This window comes from Lathyrus oleraceus, chromosome 3 (assembly GCF_024323335.1).
Source record: "Lathyrus oleraceus cultivar Zhongwan6 chromosome 3, CAAS_Psat_ZW6_1.0, whole genome shotgun sequence".
In the NCBI taxonomy this organism is placed as follows: Eukaryota; Viridiplantae; Streptophyta; class Magnoliopsida; order Fabales; family Fabaceae; genus Lathyrus; species Lathyrus oleraceus.
Window position 1 is genome coordinate 517,050,250 of NC_066581.1, and position 22,872 is coordinate 517,073,121.

The 22,872-nt window shown below is 33.0% G+C and overlaps 1 protein-coding gene across 1 annotated transcript; it reads right to left on the minus strand.

The window, feature by feature from the left end:
* Window positions 1-8,113: 8,113 nt before the first annotated feature.
* Window positions 8,114-18,664, minus strand: LOC127128561 (defective in cullin neddylation protein AAR3). The gene is made up of 9 exons (XM_051057909.1): window positions 18,439-18,664; window positions 17,601-17,733; window positions 12,807-12,858; window positions 12,416-12,491; window positions 12,216-12,298; window positions 11,801-11,897; window positions 11,414-11,459; window positions 9,024-9,097; window positions 8,114-8,669 (listed from the first exon to the last, which is right to left on the minus strand). The coding sequence occupies exons 1-9, from the start codon at window positions 18,485-18,487 to the stop codon at window positions 8,344-8,346; spliced, it is 936 nt and encodes a 311-aa protein (XP_050913866.1). The 5' UTR covers window positions 18,488-18,664; the 3' UTR covers window positions 8,114-8,343.
* Window positions 18,665-22,872: the final 4,208 nt, after the last annotated feature.

The window sequence follows — 22,872 nt, forward strand, 5'->3', positions numbered from 1 at the left end:
AAATGTGGAATAAAAATGAAAAAAAGAAATAAGTTAAAATGAAGAAAAATAGAAAATAAAAGAGAAAAAGGAAGAAAATAAACAAGTGAGGGTGTTAGGGTTGAACCCCTGACCTTGGGGTCAACCCTCATTCCACTGGGCCAAGCGCCCTTTGGTGATAAATGACGTGTTCAATGAAATAAATAATAAACATACAAATAAAATTAAACACTGGTGAAATCTTGGCCACTGGATTAAGTGACTTATGAAAAGTAAACTCAGTCAATAATCCAGATCAAAAAAGAACACGCGCGCCTTTATTGACTAAGGAACACACAAACATTTTGAGACAACTCACCCAAATCAACCAATCAGAAAGTGACAACGAATATTTTTGAATTTGAACAAAAGAAACTCGCAGGAACCAACTGAAATAAAGGTCGTCTTCAACCCCAGAACTTCAAATTTCTAGACTTAGCAACTCCTGTTTTTTTAAGGAATCAACCATGGATTCAACTCCCAAACACATCATTGTTGCCTTCTCCACACCCATGAGCCATTGATGAGCTCTGAGTGTGGAGTATTTTACAAGAACTCGGACAAAAACTTAAACCTAAAACTGAAATTAAATGATAAATATTGCACAATGGAAGCTTAGACAATAGAGTTTAGCATCAGAGGATGAAATGGAAGATAATGTTAACTTTTTTAAGTGAAAAGGATGAAGCTAACTACCTTATCAGAATTGGTTTCTGATGAAGGTTCCGATGAGTATGAACAACTCAGGTGAGGTGTGTCCAAGGGGTTTTGATGTTTCAGAAAGCTTTAGAGATGAATTTTGAAGGTTTCTGGATGGTTAAATGAGGTTGAAGTTACTTGAAACTCAGAAATCGAAACTCTTTTTTTGGGGATGAAAGTGAATTTGTAGAAGAGGTTTCTTGGCTTTAGAAGCTTGGTTTTTACTGGAACACCATCCCCTATTTATAGGGAAGGTGTTGGAGTGATTAGGTTGGAGGAATGAGGGGAAAACTCATAATGGAATGAAATCTGAAATGTGACAAAATGTGATGTAATGTTGTGGTATGTGTTTTGGATCATATGGGATTGAAAAAATCAAGTTTAGTGGCTTAATGCATGATTATGAAAAATCTGGTTGAAGCTGGCCTTATGTGTGCACCATGATAAAATCCAATCTTTTCACTTGGGCCAATTGAAACTTAGGACATTTGATCCTTGCCATGTCCTTAACAATTTTCAAAAAGAACCATATCAAAAGGAGTTGTGGTATGGAAATGACACTAAGGTAAAGTGGAGGTAATGGACATGTTTCTAGGTCTGGCTACACACCTTGACCAGCTTGGTCAATCCAAAATTTAAGGTCCTTGCTCAATGAATTAGGTTTGGGGCCTTGAAACAAATTTGAAGAGAGATTCAATTAGAACATTTTGCTCAAAGAAGATCCATAAAATATTGAAAGGTGAAAATGTTATGGGGTTTGGACCAAATGGTAGGCCAAACTTACCAAAACATGACCAATCATCATGCACTAAACATGACCAACCTTTTTTTTCACTTTATGTCACTTCTTATGTTAACATTTTGTTAGTTTTTCTATTATATATTTGTTTTAGTTTGCTTTTTAGTTTTATATAAATACTTCAGCTTGTATTATATTATATATATAATATATTATATATATATATATATATATAATATATATATATATATATATATATATAATATATATATATATATATATATATATATATATATATATATATATATATATATATATATATATATATATATATATATAGGGGTGTTCAAAACCAAACTAACCCAATAGAAAACCGCAAACCAAACCAAACCGAAACCGCAAAAAACCGCATTTGGTTCGGATTCGTTTGAGTCATTTTTTAATAAAACCGTACGGTTTGGTTTGGTTTGCGGTTTGTATTTTGCAAACCGAACTAAACCAAACCAAACCGCATTATGTTACAACCCAAAGTTCACTTATCCCACATCCAACCCAAACCTCAAACCTAGTATGCCTTAACCTTACAATTACAAACGATTTTCTCTTAATCACACTTAGGGTTTCAATTTCAACCTTCTTAAATCTCTCATAGTAGTATCACACATTCTTCTCATCTTCTTTTCCATGTAGGTCTCGCCTATTCTACTATAATAAGTCCTCTATTATGTTCTTTCTTTTTTATCTTTTATGTTACTATTTTCTCTTCCAATTACGTTTTTATTGCACTTTTCTTCTCAATCTCACATCTCTTATGTTCTTTTTTTCATCTTCTCTAATCTCTCATCTCATATGTTTTTTTTTATGTTTTATTATAATGTATTTGATATTATTTTATGCTACTATTTATATTTGTCTTTTATTCCACTTTTGTCTAATCTGGTTTTTTGTATATTGAATGAAACGTTTTTGTCTAAATATGATGAATTTTGATGTTATTTAGTAATGTATGAATGACTAAACACAAAGTTATGTCGTTATTTATAGGAGTATATATGGCTCAATAAAAATATTATAAAAACCCAAACCAACCCAAACCGCATTGATTTGGTTTGGTTTGGTTTCTAAAAGTCAGCCGAACCAAACCGAACCGCATGCTTTTTTCTCTTGCAGTTCGGGTGATTTTTATCGCAAAACCGCTCAAACCGCACCACGAACACCCATATATATATATATATATATATATATATATATATTATATATATATATATATATATATATATATAATATATATATATATATATCTATATATATATATATATATATATATATATATTATATATATATATTATATATATATTATATATATATATATATATATAATATATATATATAATGAATTTTACACATACATATTTATATTTTGTTTTTGTTTTAGACATACATATATATTTTTTGTTTTCAATTTTATATACAAAAATATATATATTTTTGGATTACTTGAGTTTCATATATATTTATTTTTATAGTGTGTTAATATTGTTTTCACATTTCATTTTAGTTTTTAGCTTTATGTCGATTATATAGTATTGTAGATTCATTGTGGATAACGCATTCGTATTGTGTTTAGCTTTCTTTTTTTTTATTACTTTGAGTTGATGTAAAATTACAACACTATTGGAATAATAATAACATGCTTGATTGCTAGTTTGATTTATCATTGTGTTGCGATTTTGGAGCTAAAATCCAATTTAGCTTTCAAAATCGCTTGAGAGCATAGATTTTTTCTGTCTTCTTATAGAGTGATTCCTACATTAATCAACTTTAAGTTAGCTTAACATAACGCTAAATTCAGTTTGCTTTCGATTTTGGTTGGTTTCTGGTCTCGTGACTTGCTCTTGGGTCTTCTTACAATGTGCTCCTTTTTTTGTTTGCATTTACTTGTTTGATGGACTTGATTTTCAATCGCTTTACTATATCCCCATTCGACAAATGTACTCATTTCCTTTGATTGTAATTTGCATGTACTTATTTGCTTTTATTTTATTGTCATTAGTTAGATAAATGGACTATTTAGAAATAGTTAGCCAAAAATAAAACAAACCTTTTCAAAAATAAAATACTTGGTCAACACCAAGTTTCAATTTCAAAATCCAATTTCTTTCAACCATTTTCATACCATTTCACATCCCTTCACAAATAAAAATGTTTGATCCAACGTCAAGCTCATTTCTCAAGCAAATAAAAAATGACTAACTTAAAAACAAGTTTAACCTTTTTCATAACAAAATGGAAGGAAAAAGCTACCTGGTGTAAAATCCAGTCATAGTCCCGAATGTTAGACTCAAGTTGTAAAAGCTTGCAAGACATAAATACTCTACTTTCTCCCAAAAATATGTCCAACCAATCAAACTTATTTTTCTCACCGTCGTGCGATCAAACTTCAAAAAATCTTTTCACAGACGAAAGATGTTTTCGTCTCGAGACGAAGCAAAACAATGCTTCGTCCACAATCGTGTGAGTTGAGATAAGTGATATTTTCTCGTGAATGTTGATATGTAGAAATATATTCAATGTGATACAAATGCATGTTTCTCACTTGTTTTGGGTAGCAAGCAATGTTTTTCCGTCGATTGAGACAAAATAGCTTTCACTAAAATATACCAACAAACAAACATTTTTTTATCGAGACCTACATAGCCTTGAGTTCCCCATCGCACCCGGAGATACGTAGGAGCGAGATTCAAAGTCTCGTCAAGCACCCTAATTAAAAATCCACCTTTTTGTCATATTCTTTTTTCTTTCCATAACTCGAGAAGCCTAACATTTTTAACCTAACACTAACGCATACAACTAACCAAATGGATTCCGTAGAGGATAACTGACGTGAGGGGTGCTGATACATTTTCCTTGCATAATCAATTCCCGAACCCTGATTTGGTTGAGACAACCATATCCTTGTCCTTCGTTTATGGGGTTTTATCGATATTTTCTCTTTTCCTCTTTCGAAATAAATAAAGTTCGATGATGACTCTGTTAGTCCATTTCGCAAGCGTGTGATGCGCTTTGCGAGGTCGGATTCTATTTTCTGAGGTACGACAGTTAGCGATATTATTGGCGACCCTAGTTCCCTCAAGTGAGTCAAGCATAGTTTAGTTTGTTGTGTGCTTATGTTTGTTTACTTGTGTGGCTTTTCTTTATCTTATGTTTTGTTATCTCTGTTTTGTTTTTGTATCTTATAATTTGTTATATGGCTCTATTATTGCAAACCTTATGGAAAAGACTTTCTACCCAAGTCTAGAGTTAAAACATAAGATAGGATGAAGTTGAGTAATGCAGGTTTGCGAGATGAATTTCTTGTTAGGGTCGGCACGAGAACCTTACTTAGAGTAGATCCTTTTGAGGATGTTGTCGCCCCATAAGTAATTTGTTGTAAGCCTCAATATTTTCATTAGGGTCAATGACTCTAAGAACTTTTGTAGAACATTGAAATCAATTGGCATTCTAGGATCGATGGTTCCGTAGTATGAGTTTGCTAGATGAATTTCATGTTGGATCGATACGAGAACCTCACCCATAATAGATTTTCTTAAAGGAGTTGATACCCAACAAGTAATTTGATGTAAGTAGAAAACATTCTCTGGGATCCATAACTTTGGGAACCTTTGTGACCCTAGACCATACCCGGTAAAAACCCTTTTTGATACAAGCAAGCATAGTCATTTGTACCTCGGACCTATGAACCCATATTGCCTAAAAACAAAACAAAAAACAAAAAACAAAAAACGCATGGCATTGCATTCTTTGTGATATCAAAAATACAAATAAAATTTATATATATATATATATAATATATATATATATATAATATATTATATATATTATATATATATATTATAATATATATATATATATATATATATTATATATATATATATTATATATATATATATATATATGGCATTGCATTTTTTGCATAAAAATAACAAAAAATTCATGCATCTACATTCATCAGCATGCATGTCATTTCTCCAGAAAAACTCATTCAATCCATGTCCATAACCAACCGCTGACTTCCTGGCACTCATATCGGACTTGAAGCAGTTCTTGAAAGATCATGGGCATGGTAGAGCAAAACCAGATAGTGTTAAAAGAAGACGCGGACTTTCTAATTTCCATTTCCTCCTTGGTAAAACCTAGATGTCCAATGTGAGTTTCATGATGGAGTATAAGGGACATTCAATCGAAGAGTGTAAAGTATTCAAAGAAGAGGTGCCAGAGATGATCAACAAAGGGCAGCTGACTTTCGGAGATGACCCTAATGAGATGAATGGTCCCTTACCCTGACAAACTCAAAGACTTCAGGAAGCCCATCTTTAAACCAGTGGATCAAACAAGAAAGAGCACCCTCAATGATGGCAATTAAATGCTACTTATTTTTAAATGTTGTTGCCTTTAATGGTAATATTAATGAAGTGATCATGCATTTTCTGAATCAATCCATTCATATTCACTCTTGCTATATTTCCTTCATTTAAGCAAAAAAACAAAAGAAATATCAGCTTTTCTCCCATTCGCATCTCTTTTCTTTTGTCAAACAAATCTTTTCAAAACAATTTCCTTTCTTTTCATAAAAGAACTGTTATAATTCGTTCCTTAGAAGTCTGACCAAAAGCTTAGAGTATCTGACAAGGATCAAAATCAGCTAACGTCTACACACTTCTAGGATACAATTATAATTATTCCCTAAAAGCAACCAACACATTTGTATTTTCTACCACGATCTACGAAGCTCTAATTTTTTCATTGCACTATAAGAATACGAAGGTTCGAATCCTTGGAGAACACCCTAATTATTAAACTTATTTTCTCCCATTTAATCATTTACAAGTAGCTTTTAGATAATAACATCTGGCAGTGCAAAGAATAATCAAAACGGTACTCGTTGAGTACAACGGATGTGAGGGATGTAATACATTTCCCTTGCATAACCGTGTTCCCTACCTTGTTTCTCTTCCTCTTGGATTTTATCGATATTTTCCATTTTTTTCGGGAATAAATAAACTTCGGTGGCAACTTTGTTGTATTTTCGAGCGTGTGATGCGCTCAGGTATTTTTCGCGACGCAATACTACTGAATATGAATTATTCCTATTAGAACCCACGTCTATTATTATCATCTATTATAATTATATTTTGAAAAATAGGATATGCATTGTTTTACACTATTATCAATTAGCATCTTATCTATGAGGAAAGTGTATTTTTCCAAATCATTCTTTTAAAATTAATGGTATGATTAAGGATGATAATTGTACCATTCCCCAGTAGATATCCGTAAAAATTATCCACGAGTAGGATAAAAATCGATAAAATGAATACGAATACGGACACTTACTCACTAAAAATAACCGATAAACCAAAGTACAAACATACAAAAGAACATATACTAATAAAACTAGGCAGACATGCATCCGATCCAATTCCATGTCTTGAAGTTGGAAAAATAAGAAACAAACCGCTACAAACAATTCCAACCATCAATTGAAAACTCTCCTTAACTTGATCTATTTCCCATGTCCAGGAAACAAACAATTACTCACCCTAAAATCATAACCGACTTAATCACGTGAACAAAATCTTGAAACCTTAATTTATACTTGTCGTCGTTAGAAACCGAGACAACGAGTCCCGGTATAAAAACGGACAACCCTTTTGGGGTAACGAACCCATAATAAATTTTACCGAGCGGGGTAAAGTGAAAGAAGAAACCAGAGAGTGCACACATTGTTAGAAGAAAGTGGATGATGATGGTGTGAACATGAGTACATTGTCCAGATCGATAGATCGAAGGAAGGACCATTTCGAATGTGATGAGTGTTCCGGTTGGAAGAAAGTTTCCTAGTAAGGAATTATGTTGTTGACTGAATGAATGAAATAGTGTGTGAAATAAGACAAGGAAAGATGAATAGGTTATGAAGTTGGGTTTTAAACTTTAAAGCGGTTATTTACGTTAACTATTACTTTTTGCCACTAGAAATTTTTGCTTATTTTCATATATTTTGGTTATCTCATCGAAATCGCGTTTACTCAATTTTCGAGTAATCGAACTTTTTTCAACCATTCTTGTAACTTTGCTTCTTTTATATTTGCTACCATTTGTTGCACCCATTTTGTATACATGAAATTAACCACATATAAATAGTGAAACAGAAGTTTGAGAATTATTCTGATACAGTTTCATTAAATCTAAGAATACTTCCCAAATGATCGTTATTGTGTAATAAATGACATGAATGTAGCAAGTAAAAGCTTAGTTAATTTACTGATATTCCTTTACAACTTAATTTAATCACTTTTGGCATTTGTTCTATCCTATATAGCACCAACATTTTTGGAATGACATATTATGTTATATATGAACCTCTCATTCATGTTAAGTGTTTTCAGTTTCCTAATTGTTGTATCAAGTAAAGCAAATGTGGTAGTTGATCATAGTGTACACTCAAGCATTCATTAGGGAAAATGTGAAGAGCAAATTTTTGTCCTGCAGATGTTATATGACATAACACAGTTGAAAACTTCACACAATATTTTAATAAAATTTTCAAAATATGCCAACACAACTTAAGAATAAAATGAAAATAAATTACCAGAAATATTGAGAAAGTACAATTATATAATTATTGATTATACAAAATAGAATACACCGAGTCGCAAAAGCATTTTGTATATACTCTAATTACGTAGGAAAATAAATAAATAAATAAATAGTCAAGTACCAGAAACAATGAGGAAGTTCTCAGTAACATAATTATTATTGATTCAAAATAAAATACATCCAAATAGCAAAAGCAATTTGTATATACTTAACCTATTGAGGGTGCTTCTTCATCTAAAGGAAGGTCTTCTCTCTCTACCAAACTGCACATAGGAACTAGTTGAGAGTAGTCCTGCAAAACCCTTTGAAAGACAGCCTTCAACTGCACAATGGGACTTAGATGAACACAAAGGGCTACTCTGTCTACTTGTATCCATGCATTCTTCAAGTGTATTATTCCCATGTGGATTCTCCTCGTCGCAATCTACAACACCGTGTGATCTACTCTTTTTACAGTTTGACAAATTCATCTCCTCGGATGAATAAGAGTACTCCATATCATCTTTTCTTGCTTCCTCGGCTAACTTCCTCTTTAGACCAGCAAAACTTTTCCGTCCTGTATGAAAACCAAAATCAACTCTACATTTTTAGGGCCTTGGTTGGATAAACAATTTAAGTAAGTTTATGTATCTGCTAAGTGTTTGTTTGGATAAACGCTTATTTGCAGCTTATAGTACAAGTTATAGGCTATTTTCATAAGCTATCTTGATTGAGCTTATTAAAAATAAGCTAAAAACAGCTTCTGGACAAGTCGTGAGATGTTGTTATAAAATCATTCAAACAGTTTTATAAGTGATTAAGTAGATTAGTTCAAATATGCTAAATCCAAACTGACTCTAATTATATACCAGAAAGACTGAATTTCCTTATATCACTGAATGGCTGTAAGTAGTAAATTCAATTAACTGACCCGGAATTGACAGAGATTCAGGATCACCACAATTACACTGGAAATTGGAATTTTCATAATACGATCCCGGTTGCCTGCAGGATAAAATCAACTGAGTTCAAATTTATCAAGAACATGAGTGCGTAAAATTAAGGTGTTGCAAAACTTTAAAACTTTCCCCAGATGGAAAGGAAACCACATACAAGTCATTAATTTTTACTATAACACAAGACTTCAAAGCAAGGTTTGACTGTGATACCATCTATAGAATTTAATAAAACAAGAACAAAGCATAAAAGTAAACACTCACAAGCAGCAAATCATATCCAACAATACTATATTCCATTAATTTTTCCATCTGTTGATTTTAAAACTGGAGACTGCCAAAGATGTTCTAAAAAATTTCAAATTCGTGATTTGAAAGGTGATGACCCTAACCAAAGAACTGGGTTTGGCTACTGTTAAAGACCTAACACTCCTGATATTTAAAGTTGTTTAGTGAAGGCTCGCGATTAGTTTTACATCTCTAGCATGGCCCTTCAGCCATGTATGAACAATGCATAAAATCTGCTCTTTATGCTGAACTCGACTTAAAAAATTATTAAAAGATGGGAGTAGCAAGGATTGAACTCCAAAAACCTAGATCAAAGAGGTTCCGATATCATGTTGAAAACCAACTCTCCTAATTGCTTTTACAATTTGGTGAAGCTTATCATTGGTTTATATCTATAAGTATCTAACATCTCCAAATTGCAAGTAACTTATCTTCTTCATCAGCAAGGCTCTCCTCATCACTAACCTATGTGAGTGATCTGGGAGCTCCTTGTTTTTTTCTGTCTGAATTGACACAATTTCTATAATTCTTATTCCATCTAGGAAATCTAAAATTCACCCCATTGACGGAATCGAGGTAGGAAACGTAGCATAAAGTGTAGTAGCAGTCCTCAATCATGCAATCAAGCAACCATGACATAACTCACTCTATTTTGATGACCATTCTTAGCTAAATCTTAAGTCATCAATATCTGGAACTGAGAAATGCCTAAATCTGTAGCAATTCTAGATATCAGGATCAGGAATTCATCAATAAGTCCACTAACATGAAAAATTCAAGAGATCTTTCAAACAGATCTTTAATCAATATTTCCTTGAGTTTCTCCATGATTCAAGAATGGAATATTCTATGGACCAACTTGAGGGGGTGTTGGAGAATCTCGTGATTCTCACTCATTTTATTAGAAAAGATTTTCTGTTTTTATGTTGTTTCTATTTCCTTGAGTTTCTCCATGATTCAAGAATGGAATATTAATTGTTCTTAGAATTTGGGTTGCACCTAACTTAACCTTACAAAACCGGCATGCAGGGTGATAGCTGTCTAGACTTTATAAACACTACACAGGTCATATCTATAAGCAATGTGAGACTAAATCCATCCCTTCACACCCAACACAACGGTGTTAGAGGCTGCAATGAAGGCAACACAAATTCTAGAATTAGGCGGCTAAGGACGGACCGCAATGAAGGAGGAATTTCCAACACACACCTCACGCTTTGACCCAAATGAACCTAAAGTGTGGACGATGCGGGAATCCCAACAACATATTTAAGATAAGCTTTGACACAACTCAACCTTACAAAACCGACTTTTAAGGTGAGGGTTGTTCAAGCTATATAAACACTACACAAACCATATCTCTAAACAATGTGGAACTCAATTCACCCCTTCATACCCAACCAACATAATTAAGGTGTTGGAGGCTGCAATGAAGGCAACCCAAATGCTGCAATTAAACGGCTAGGGGCGGACCGCAATGAAGGAGGAATTTCCAACAATTGTATTCTCTCTACTTTAAACCAACATTTGGCTAAAGAATAAACATAACAGCATTCACCCTATTTCTTTACCAACAAAAATCTTAAAGCATAACTTGTCAACAACAAAAAACAATCTTAAGTATAAAAAAGACAAAACTGAGAACTGGTTTACATGTTTTTCATGAAATTAACTGACTCAACATTTTACTCTACTACATGACATCAACCAAAACCAATAAAATGTTAATCAAAGTTGTTTATCGGAAGATAGCGCTATTAAACTCTCACTACGCCATAGTGCTATAACGTCACTATAGCTGACAACATTTTGTACTAAATAACATATCAAAGAACAATAACGGTTTGTCCATATTATGCTACGTTATATGGTATACCGCCGCCACAGCTGCTATTTAACAGCACTAGTAGTAATTATTAATCAACCATTTAGAATCTTAGAAGATTATATGTATCAATCAATGCCATCAAGCTTCTATGACAAACAAAATTTTCAGCAAATCCAACAATAATAACTTTATCATCAAAATCCCTGTAATAACTCCAGATGCCTTGTTTGACCATAAAAGAAACCTAACCTGTACATATGCTCGACAAAATCATCAATTAAAATAGGCCAAGCGCCTGCAAGCACAAAAAAACACCATTGCATCAATTAGTAAAAACATCATGACTATCCCGGCATCCCTCCCAATGCATATTCCTCAAGTAATCCTATTCAACACACTTCTAATTTAATCTTCCATATTTTATCGGTTGGAATCTTTTTTTTTCTCAAAATGAAAGTGTTTCCAAACAGAGAAAATCCAAATAGACATGCAGATGCAGTATGAGAAGCAACATTAATATTCAACCATGCAAGTATTAATGTATTGAAAAAAACTTTAATGACATGAAGAGGGACATAAAGTACAAATTCTGCAACTATGTAGCTAATTGTAAAAAGTCAACAAAGAGAACAGTACCTTCAGGATCGTATGCATCGAGATTATCACGCGTACACAAGCTGAAAGACAGAACCTGTTGCCATGTATCCTCAGATATGTTGTATCGTTGATTTTTCTAAACAAAAAGTAATAGATCAGTTTCCCACAGAAAAATTAAAGGAAAATAACAAGAACTACTAGGTTGTACAGATGGATTGGCCCACAGGTTATATAAAATGGGCCTTTTACATAGATACTTAAACTAGTTGAGACTTGGAAGAATAAGTATCCCTAACCCTAGAGCAGGGTTATATAGGATTGCACACAAGCTCAAAGTCTTTGCCATACATTTTTTATAAATATTTCCATAATAACACCACCTAATGCTCGTGAGATTTAAGTACTTCAAATTCAACAAGGATTACAAGTTGTGTTATTGTAAGCATTACTATACCTCAATAAACTCACACCATGGACGAAGCAGTGGAAACCGCCCATTAAGAACTAATTTCCAAGCAGTCACTGCCTTGCTTACAGCTGTAAATTATCAAATTTTGAAAAACAGAAGATAACCAGTGAGTGAGTAAACATTCTACTTCACCATCGAAAGGATTAAATAGAAGACTACATAAATAATTTATCTGAGATACTTACTGATGTTCTTTTGACCATTTTCGCGACACATGAAGAAAACAAATTCATAAAACCGAGAGAACTCTGAAAGGGTTGCCTAGAGAGAAACACGGGAAGTACGTCAGGAAGGAAACAATAAAATGAATGCAATAACTCTTCGCATCGTGCTAGATATTTTTTCTTCTCTCTCCTCATAATATAGAGAATGCACAACCTCTCAAAATGACACTTTTTGAGTCTCACTTATGTGTATCTAACTACTGCAAATGATAGCAAATAAAAGTTTTCTTTTATGCTTGGGAAAAGAAAATGCTTAAACCCTGCTTGTGTACTTGTGTCTTGTAGACAGAAAATGTTATGTTAGATAAACATATATATGCATGACTGAATGTGCTAAAAAAAGGAAACTAACCATCAAACCCAGCCGTGACATGAGCATTGAAAGTTCATCAAAAATTGTTGCCCTGAAAATTTGACACATCATGAAATTTTAAGATAGAGAAGAAAGATGCCACTCGGTGCAATTGTGCAATTTTATGAACATTTAAATTTCATTAATCTACACATGGTACAGAAGCAACATTGAGATAAACATGACAGACAACTACAAAAAGGTGGAGACTCCACCATGGAGAAGAAAAACAAATTTGTTTCTGTAGATGCATAAGTTTAATGCAGACAGCAAATGTAAACGCAAGAGATCAAGGCATGACTACGAAAAAAACTGCCAGGATTCAGCTCAAGCGTGCCTTCATTTTTCCGATAGACCAAAACCTCAAATTGTAAGACTCCCGCATATATAGTAGTAAATACAGTTGATCATCACATAAGGTAACAAGCATTGCAAGAAATTGGAGCTTGAAATTAAGTAAACTACAAATCTAATAGAAGGCGGGTGTTAGTAAACTCGGACCGACCAGTTCGACAAGCTTAACTGGGACAGACCCATAGCAGGTCCAGTCATGCATTTGGATTGCTTCGACCACTGAATTGGTTATGAGCCGATTGAATTGGTCAAAACCAGCCCATTTCGATTCAAAAGAAAACTGGCGCTCTCGCCATTCAATATCTGATGCAGCTAACTAGTGTTTCAAGGTGAGTCTTTTCAATGTTTGTTAGTAATTAACTAACTTCTTTTGTTGACTGATAGTAATTGAAATTCAATGCGCTGCTTTTCCAACTTTGGTAAGCAGTGGACATCATGAAGCCCACTTGTAAGCAGCAGCAATTTTGTAGTTATTTGATAGAACAGAGGAAAGGTAGAATAGAATGGAGAAAATTATTTTATTAATGAATATGAAAATAAAAAAGAAGTTCCAGAGCTACTGCTCCTCAGTTAGAGAAAACAATTCTCTCACTACCCAAACCCTAATATGAAAAACAGAAAATAATAGCATACCTAGCTACTGCCCCATACACTCCTATTTATATGGGGAATACTAAACTAACTCCTATTTATTTGGAAATACTAACAAACTAACTGAGACTCCTATTTATTTGGAAAATACTAACAAATTAAATGAGACTCCTATTTATTTGGAGAATACTAATTAACTGGGCCTTTCTTATTCTTTCTCACATATACCCTCCACTGTTTAGGCCCAAAATTATCTTGGTTAACTAACACATCCCCATCATCACTTGTGAGGTCCGATTCATTCCTATCATCACCCCCACCTACAACATTAGCCTTGTCCTCAAGGCGCAGATCAGGGAATTGACTCTTCAATAACAGTTCCTCTTCCTTCATACGGATTTGATGATAACCAGATTTAAGATCGAGCTTAGAGAGATAACTACAACCATGTAACTCATCTAACAATTCATCTACAACAGGAATAGGGTACTTGTCTTGAATTGTTACCTTGTTGAGTGCCCGATAATCTACACACATCCGCCAAGATTGATCCTTCTTCTTGACCAAAATGACGGGACTAGAGAAAGCGTTGGTGCTGTTTCTCACCACCCCTTGTTGCATTAGGCTCTGAATTTGTTTTTCAATTTCATCCTTGTGTAAATGAGGATATCTATAAGGCCGCACACTTACCGGACCAGCACCATGTAAAAGTTCAATTGAATGGCTAGTGTTTCTTGGCGGAGGAAGACCCTGAATTTCTTTAAACACAATAACAAAACGATCCAACAATCCTCCCAACTCCTTAGTCTGATGATCAGAGACACGTGACACCGGTGATCCTAGCACCTCCATCAAGGTAGGCCATTCATAGCCTGCTATCATTCGAGAAGGAGTGATAATGCTTTGGAATGTAGCCATCTTATCATCTACAGCTTGACCAAGTAATTTCACCATATTGCCCTTATGGTTGAACACCATAGACATTTCTTTCCAATCCATGGTCACCTTCCCCAAAGTTTCCAGCCACACAACTCCCAAAATCAAATCCACACCTCCTAACTCCAGTACATAAGCATCAAAACAAATCTGCACCGCTCCCACATTCAGCTGAATTCCATTGCATCTACCCCTAGTTAGGACACGATGACCATCTCCTAACTTAACACCCAAGGGATTAGAAGGCACCATAGGAAATCCGAGGGTTTCCACCACCTTAGGGGATACAAAATTATGTGTGGCTCCACTGTCAATAAGAACCAGAATAGATGCACCTTGTAAACATCCCTCCAATTTCATCGTCCGGACCTGGTTTAGATTAGTGGATACACCAAACAGTCCCATCGTTTTACATTCTAATTCCTCTTGTGTGAGCTCTTCTTCCGACTCAGCCTCTAACACGACAATCTCTCCTTCATCATTGACAATTTCATCATCCCCCAAGATAATCAATCGTAACTGTTTTGTTGCACATTGATAGAGAGGATCCCATCGTTCGTTGCAACGAAAACAGAGTCCTTTCGCACGACGCTCATTAACCTCTGCACTTGGTAGATGGCGGACACCACGAGAATGACGGCGCAAATTGTCACCTAAATTTGGGCGAGAAGTTGCTGTAGAATTAGTAGGGCGTGTTGACCCGGTTTGAGATCCCGAACCCGAACCAGTACGCGTTTTGCCCAAATAGTTATTAGTCTGGGTCTGAATTGCAGATCCCTTTCCTTCCCCTTCGCGAAAAGCCCAATTAGGTTTTTGAGATTTTGTCCAAGAGCCATGACCCGGTTTGTAACGTGAACCAGATCCATGACCTGAATTTTCAGCAAATTCACGTTCCACATCACGTGCCAATTGCATCGCCACATACCGATTGTGCGGCTTGAATGTTCTTACCCGAGAATGGATGTCGTGACGTAAACCACCAATAAAATAGCCCAGAAATTGTTGTTCTGGTAACCTTCCACACTGAGATGAACACAATTCAAATTCGGCGATGTAATCCTCCACCGTCTCAGATTGCTTCAAATCCTTGAGTTCTTCGAAGGGGTTCTCCAAACGCCCTCCTCCAAATCTCGCCATCATTGCTTCACAGAGGTTCTCCCATGACAATTCCTCTGTTGAATCACGCCATAGGTTAAACCAATGGATAGTAGGGCCTTCCATACTTAACTTTGTCAACTGAATACGAACATCCTGAGAGATCCGTTGTACTTCAAAGTATGTCTCAGCACAAGTGATCCACGCCACCGGATCGTCGCCGGTAAATGCTGGCAACTCCACCTTCTTTGCGGACAAACGAAACTCATCCAACGGTGAGGTAACCGTTGTACCGCTTGACTGAGGTGATTCACGATTCACCATCGCCCGTTGAATCTCCGCAGCAATGAAAGTACGCAAATCCTCAATACTAGTTTCCACACGTCCCAAGCGTTCCTCAACTGCAGTAATTCTCTCTGCCATTCTGGTTTGCATGAATCCGGTAGGTCGGACCAATTGATAGAACAGAGGAAAGGTAGAATAGAGGTTTGCATGAATCCGGTAGGTCGGACCAATTGATAGAACAGAGGAAAGGTAGAATAGAGTGGAGAAAATTATTTTATTAATGAATATGAAAACAAAAAAGAAGTTCCAGAGCTACTGCTCCTCAGTTAGAGAAAACAATTCTCTCACTGCCCAAACCTAATATGAAAAACAGAAAATAATAGCATACCTAACTACTGCCCCATACACTCCTATTTATATGGGGAATACTAAACTAACTCCTATTTATTTGGAAATACTAAACTAACTCCTATTTATTTGGAAATACTAACAAATTAACTGAGACTCCTATTTATTTGGAAAATACTAACAAATTAAATGAGACTCCTATTTATTTGGAGAATACTAATTAACTGGGTCTTTCTTATTCTTTCTCACATATACCCTCCACTAGTTAATATACCCTCCACTGGTTAGGCCCAAAATTATCTTTGTTAACTAACACATCCCCATCATCACTTGTGGGGTCCCATTCATTCCTATCATTATTAGTCTAGAAAAAAGCTTTTGATAGAATTTGCTAAAAAAAATGAAACTAATACTGGTGGGATTTGATACCACATCCCAAAGCCTCGTTTAATTTAAGTTGGAACCACCTTGTCACATATCCTATTTAGTTTTGTACATGATTTTATAATATTTAACTGTGTAACTTACTAACAAATAAAATGCTTGAGCACGGATTTACCACGTGTGCTGGTAGCACTAAAGATAAATGACATTCTCTTCATTAAATATATATTTAATGATATATATCATGAAAATTTGTTGACTAATATACACCAATTCATGCAGTTCAACTAGTGATCCGCTAGTTCAATAACCAATAGAAGGTGCTAGAAACAGAAACTTCTAGATTATACAATGTACCACTCTAAACTAGAGCTAAGCACACAAAATAAAATGTTTGGCAAGTCATGCGAAAGAATGCAGAAGAAGAACACAACAGTAGACAATAAAGCAGCAGCTAACAGCACAGTAATCATAATTTATAAAACTATCACTCACAGAAACCAATAAATTAGTATGAAACCATAGATGAATAACTTCCCTAAATTATTCAAGAATCACAAACATCAAAATAAATCATACTATTGGAACTAGGGTTTTAAATAAAGTTCCGAAACCGTGATCTAGACCGTGACATAACGGTTTTGATATTGTCGAAACCAAAATGAGACATCAATCAAGGCCACATTTGACCGCGATTCTCCGCATCGTGACACAACCGTTACCACAACCGCTATCTAAAACCCTGAGTGGAACAACTACTTGGAAATTATCCTGAAAAAAATCTCAAAGAGAGAAACATACCCTGTACAAACTCTAGACTCCACCAATTTCGAGAGCTGTGTCAATGCCTCCCTTGAGACCTTAGCCTTCTGAAACTCACTATCTTGTCTATACCCTTCTTCACCAACAACAAATGCATGTCCTGATCTTATATCTATACAAAGCACAAACAAACTCAAAACATCAAATATATAACTTAAGAGAGTTAAATATGTTGTTAGTCCAACAAAACTTAATTTCTTTTCCTAATTCATGTATCAAAGGTTTCATAAAACGGACCAGTCCCGTAAAGGCTTTCGCAATCCCGTAAAAGCTTTCCCGATTTCAATCAACATGTGTTACAACATGAATGCGGTCGTCGCGGTTTGAATTAACCACAACTTATTCTTAAACATAAAATTGGTGAATAACAGGATCAGTATCGGCACCTGACAATACCGTTTTTTCACGGTCGTTGCAGTTTGAATTAACCACGATTTATTTTTAAACATAAAAACGGTGAATAACAGGATCAATATCAGCACCTGACAATACCGTTTTTTCACGGTCGTTTACCATATTTTAAAGCCTATGAACTATCTAGTCACTACAAATTACAAAACCGCATGCAACTAGTTCAACATACATAACCCTAAATAATAACACATACAAACAAAAATAAAAAATAAAAAAAGGTTAGCTTCAAAGTTCTATGCTAATTCTTCAAAGAGCAACAGTCATAACCCTACTATGGTGTTCAAATTCAACAATTCTACTACAAAACAGGGAAAAACAAAAGCTGAATTCAACGATTGAATACAAAAAACAAGAATTGGCGCATGATAATTGAGAATTGAAAAAAGGAGGTGAGAGATTTTACCACAGAATCTTCGGTAAATCTCGAAGATGTCGATCCGAGATGCATCCATGGAGAAGAAACTTGCCCTCTCGAAGTTCTTCGAGCAAGTAGCGAAGGATGAAGATGAGGTAAAAACCGCAATGTAACAAAATCGATTTTTATTTTCAAACTTTTTTCGACTTAATTCTTCGGTGCTATAAGTTTATATATACTATTATTTTTACTCGCACGAGAAGATTACTGTTAAAACTTCAATAAGATTATAAGATTCGTAGGATAAAAGGATTTTAAAATCAGTTTTTTAAATGGAAAGTTAGTTACGTGGATCGTATCGGATTTGATCTAATCTGTTTAAATTTTAATGGATTTAGTTGAATGATTAAAATCTAATTTGTGAGTTATATTTCAAATACAAATAATGTTTTTTATAAAAAATTGTAAAATACTATTTTTATAAATATATAAATTAAAAATGATATAAAAGAAAATAAAAAAATAATATTTAATTTTAGAATTACAAAAATTCTTTGATCTACTAATAATGTAGATGGTGAATAAAATAAATTATAAAAATTATGGTGAGCTGTGAGAAAATAATTTTATATTATTATTTAAAATAATAAAAAAAATAAAAATTTATTAATGTCACATTAACTGGATGAACCAACAAGTCTGGAGATTGAAAAATTCAAATCTTATATTTGAATCAAAATTATATGGATTATTGTGGATTGATTTAGATATATTCATAAATTTGAATTATTTATGAATTGGTTCGGTTTGAATACTTTTTTAGATAGCATAGATTATACTTAGAAATTTTAAAATATCAAAATTTATAGATATATATTTTATGTATAACATAATAACTTTCAATATTATAATTGAGTTTATAAAAAATTTATCAGTATATATTATTATATTGTTGAGTTAGTGTAATTCTTCTTAAATAATTTATTTTTAGAAGACTTACGTACAATTGAATTTAATTTTAAAATTTTCTTATATGCATACCAAAACATTTTTAAAATGGCTCGTTGGAAGGATTTTATTCTCTCATTGGTTGGTAGAGTAATGTTTATAAAAATCTATCATATGCTTACTCATATTATTACAATTTATTTCTTGCATGTTCTCATATTTAGTAGTGAACAAAAAGAAACTAATAATGGTTGTTTGGAATAAATTGTGTAAACCTCAGTCCCATGGATTAGGTTTAAGATCTCTTATTAGAATTAATAAGGTATCTAACCTAAAGTTTGGATGAGATTTGATAACAAGTAAGGAGTCTTGGACAATAATTTTCAAGGGTGGAAGTTTTAAATTTGATGAGATAGTCAAACATCACATCTTTTTTCTCTTTGGTTTGACATCAAAATTAAATACAATACCATTAAGAATCATTCCTTTTGGTCTTTGGGGAGAATAACTTCTATTAGTTTTTGGCTGGATTCTTGGTGTGGCCCACTTCTGATCTTTGAAACTTGTCTATAGTACCTTCCAACTCAAGATATCTATGTGCACTACAAAGTTGCATATTTCACTGTTGATGGTCAATGGGCCTTTCCTGACAATTGGACCATAATCTTGCCTTGTATTCTTCAAATGATTCATCACACTCTCTTGCACAACATCAGTTATGAAGACGTCATCATTTAGCCCTTGTCACACTCAGGGTCTTTAAACCTCAATGAAGATACCAATTCAAAGAACCATTTTTACTTCAATCCTGAATCAAGGCTATTTGGAGTATTGACATTCCTCCTTCCAAATCTATGATTATTTGGAAGCTCGTGAAGGACAAAGTCTCTACAAATTACAAGTTGAAGCACAAGGGTTGTAGTTTGACCACCATGTGTATTCTTTGCAAAAAAGACCTAAGAAACAACTAAACACTTGTTTTTTTATTTCCCTTTTGCCAAGAAGTTGTGGCTTTGGTTCTATAACATAATCAGGTTTTCCAATCCTCCAACACACATTATAAAATTGGTGGCTTGCTTGAACTACAAAATTGTTTGAAGCAATGCTCGTTGGTAAGTTTCATCACTTGCATCATCAACAACTTTTGGGAAGCTAGAAATCGGGCCAAGTTCATAAATCACATTCCAAATGCCATGCAATCGATATCCAAGATAAAAGCTCAGGTACGACTGACCGGAACTAATTACTCCATTAATTCATATTCATCTCTATATGAATGTAAAATTAGCAAGGCTTTTAATATCTCAATCAAGCCTCCAAAAGCTTCTCAAATCATAGAAGTTAACTGGCACTCTCCTCCTCTTAATTAGATAAAATGCAATTATGATGGTGCATACAATCAGGATCTCCTTTCGGTCAATTGCAATGGAATTTTTTGAGATAAACGTGGAAACTTTATCTTAGCCTTTGTTGTTTAAGTCATTTAGTCATCTTCAACTCTTGTTGAGTTCTTTGTAGTCCTTAGAGCCATGGAAATTGGACAAAAGCTTTGAATTGAAATTGATTCCAATTTGTGGTGCAAGCCTTCTATAATCTTTGGTACCTTGACAAGTAAGAAACAAGTGGAACACTTGAATTTTTTTTTTTTTTTTTGCATATAGACACTTTTTTTATTTCTCACATCTATAGAGAAAGGAGTCCATGTACAATTTTTTTTCTAATCTTGATCTCTCATTGAAATCTCTAATCATGTTTGAATTTGTTCCTATAAGTATTAGGAATGACTTTGTACAAATTAGACTAGGAATGTTTTTCTTTAGATTTAGATTTTTTTTTCTTTTGATGAATTTGTTTTGTGTAATATTTATTAGAAGTATGGGTAAGAATAGGCTGAACTGGGTTAGGTTTTGGCAAGCCTAAGTCTGGTCTACTAAATTTTTTGAAGCATAAGTCAGACATATAGTCTATCATGTGCTTATTTTTAGGCTTGAGTCTGGTCTTTTGGAATGTCTGATTGGCCTATTAGTCTATTTAAAAAGCTTATATCATTTCAACATATGTAAATAAGAAATTCAACTACTGTTTATATAGACTATAACATCAAAAGAAAAATGAATTTAAATATTTGTTTGTATTTACTTATTTGAGTTTATCTAGTAACATGAGTTTTATCAGACTATTTATTTGGGAGAAGTTATTAAAACAACGTATAACATTGTTCATAATGTTTTTTAACTTATTCTCATAAGTTCTTTAAGATAATTAGGTTTTGCTTTTATAATATTGATAAATTAATTTATATTTATTAAAATATGTCGGTCTGATAGACTTGAAAGAATTTTTTTATAGCTTATGGTCTAACTTATTTAACTAACTAAACTTATAAAAAATCCTAGACACTTTCTATTTAAAAAAACTTTCACTTGACCATGATTTGTGTAGACTGGGTCATAAATCACTCATAATTGATCTGACATATTCCTACCTTTAATTAGAAATTATTAAGTAAGATAATTATACATGTGATTATTTATAAAATAAGTTGATTTTTTTTAGAGAGGAAAAATACATTATTAATTTTACAATAACATCTAATAAAAATAAATTGTTTAGGCTTTAGAAAGTCTAAGTCTGGTCTACTAAAACTTTTGAAACATAAGTCAGACATATAACCTATCATGTGCTTATTTTTAGCTTGAGTATGGTCTTTTGAAATGTCTGATTGGCCAATTAGCCTATTTAAAAAGCTTATATATCAACATAGATAAATAAACAATTCAACTACTATTTATATAAACTATACAATAAAATAAAAAATAAGATTAAATATTTGTTTGTATTTACTTATTTTAACTTATCCTGTAACATGAGCTTTGTGAGACTATTTATTTAAAAGAAGTTATTAAAACAACGTATGACATTATTCATAATGTTTTTTTAACTTATTCTCATAAGTTCTTTAAGATAATTAGGTTTTAATTTTATAATATTGATAAATTTATTAAAATAGGTCGGTCTGATAGAAGTTTTTTATATCTTGTGGCCTAACCTATTTAACTAAATAAACTTATAAAAAAAACTAGACTTTTTCTATTTAAAAAAACTCCCACTTAACTATGATTTGTGTAAACTGGATCATAAATCACTAACAATTGATCTGATATATTCCTAGTAAGTAAGATAATTATACATGTGATTATTTATAAAATAAGTTGATTATTTTTTTTTAGAGAGGAAGAATACATTATTAATTTTACACTAACATCTAATAAAAATGAATTCTTATTTCTTTAAGAATATATATATATATATATATATATATATATATATATATATATATATATATATATATATATATATATATATATATATATATATATATATATATATATATATATATAATATATATATATCTATATATATATATATATATATATATATTACTATAAAATTGATATTTTAGACAAAAATTTCGAATGGAATATATTTTAGTTTAAATTACATTAGATTATTAAATGAACTCATTCATAAAAT

Coding starts and splice junctions, on each gene's coding strand:
- LOC127128561 (XM_051057909.1), bottom strand. CDS start 18,487: ATGGATGCATCTCGGATCGACATCTTCGAGATTTACCGAAGATTCTGT. Junction 12,859..17,600: donor GAGTCTAGAGTTTGTACAGG/GTATGTTTCTCT, acceptor TCAAATTTTCAG/GGCAACAATTTTTGATGAAC. Junction 11,460..11,800: donor CGATGCATACGATCCTGAAG/GTACTGTTCTCT, acceptor TTGTGCTTGCAG/GCGCTTGGCCTATTTTAATT.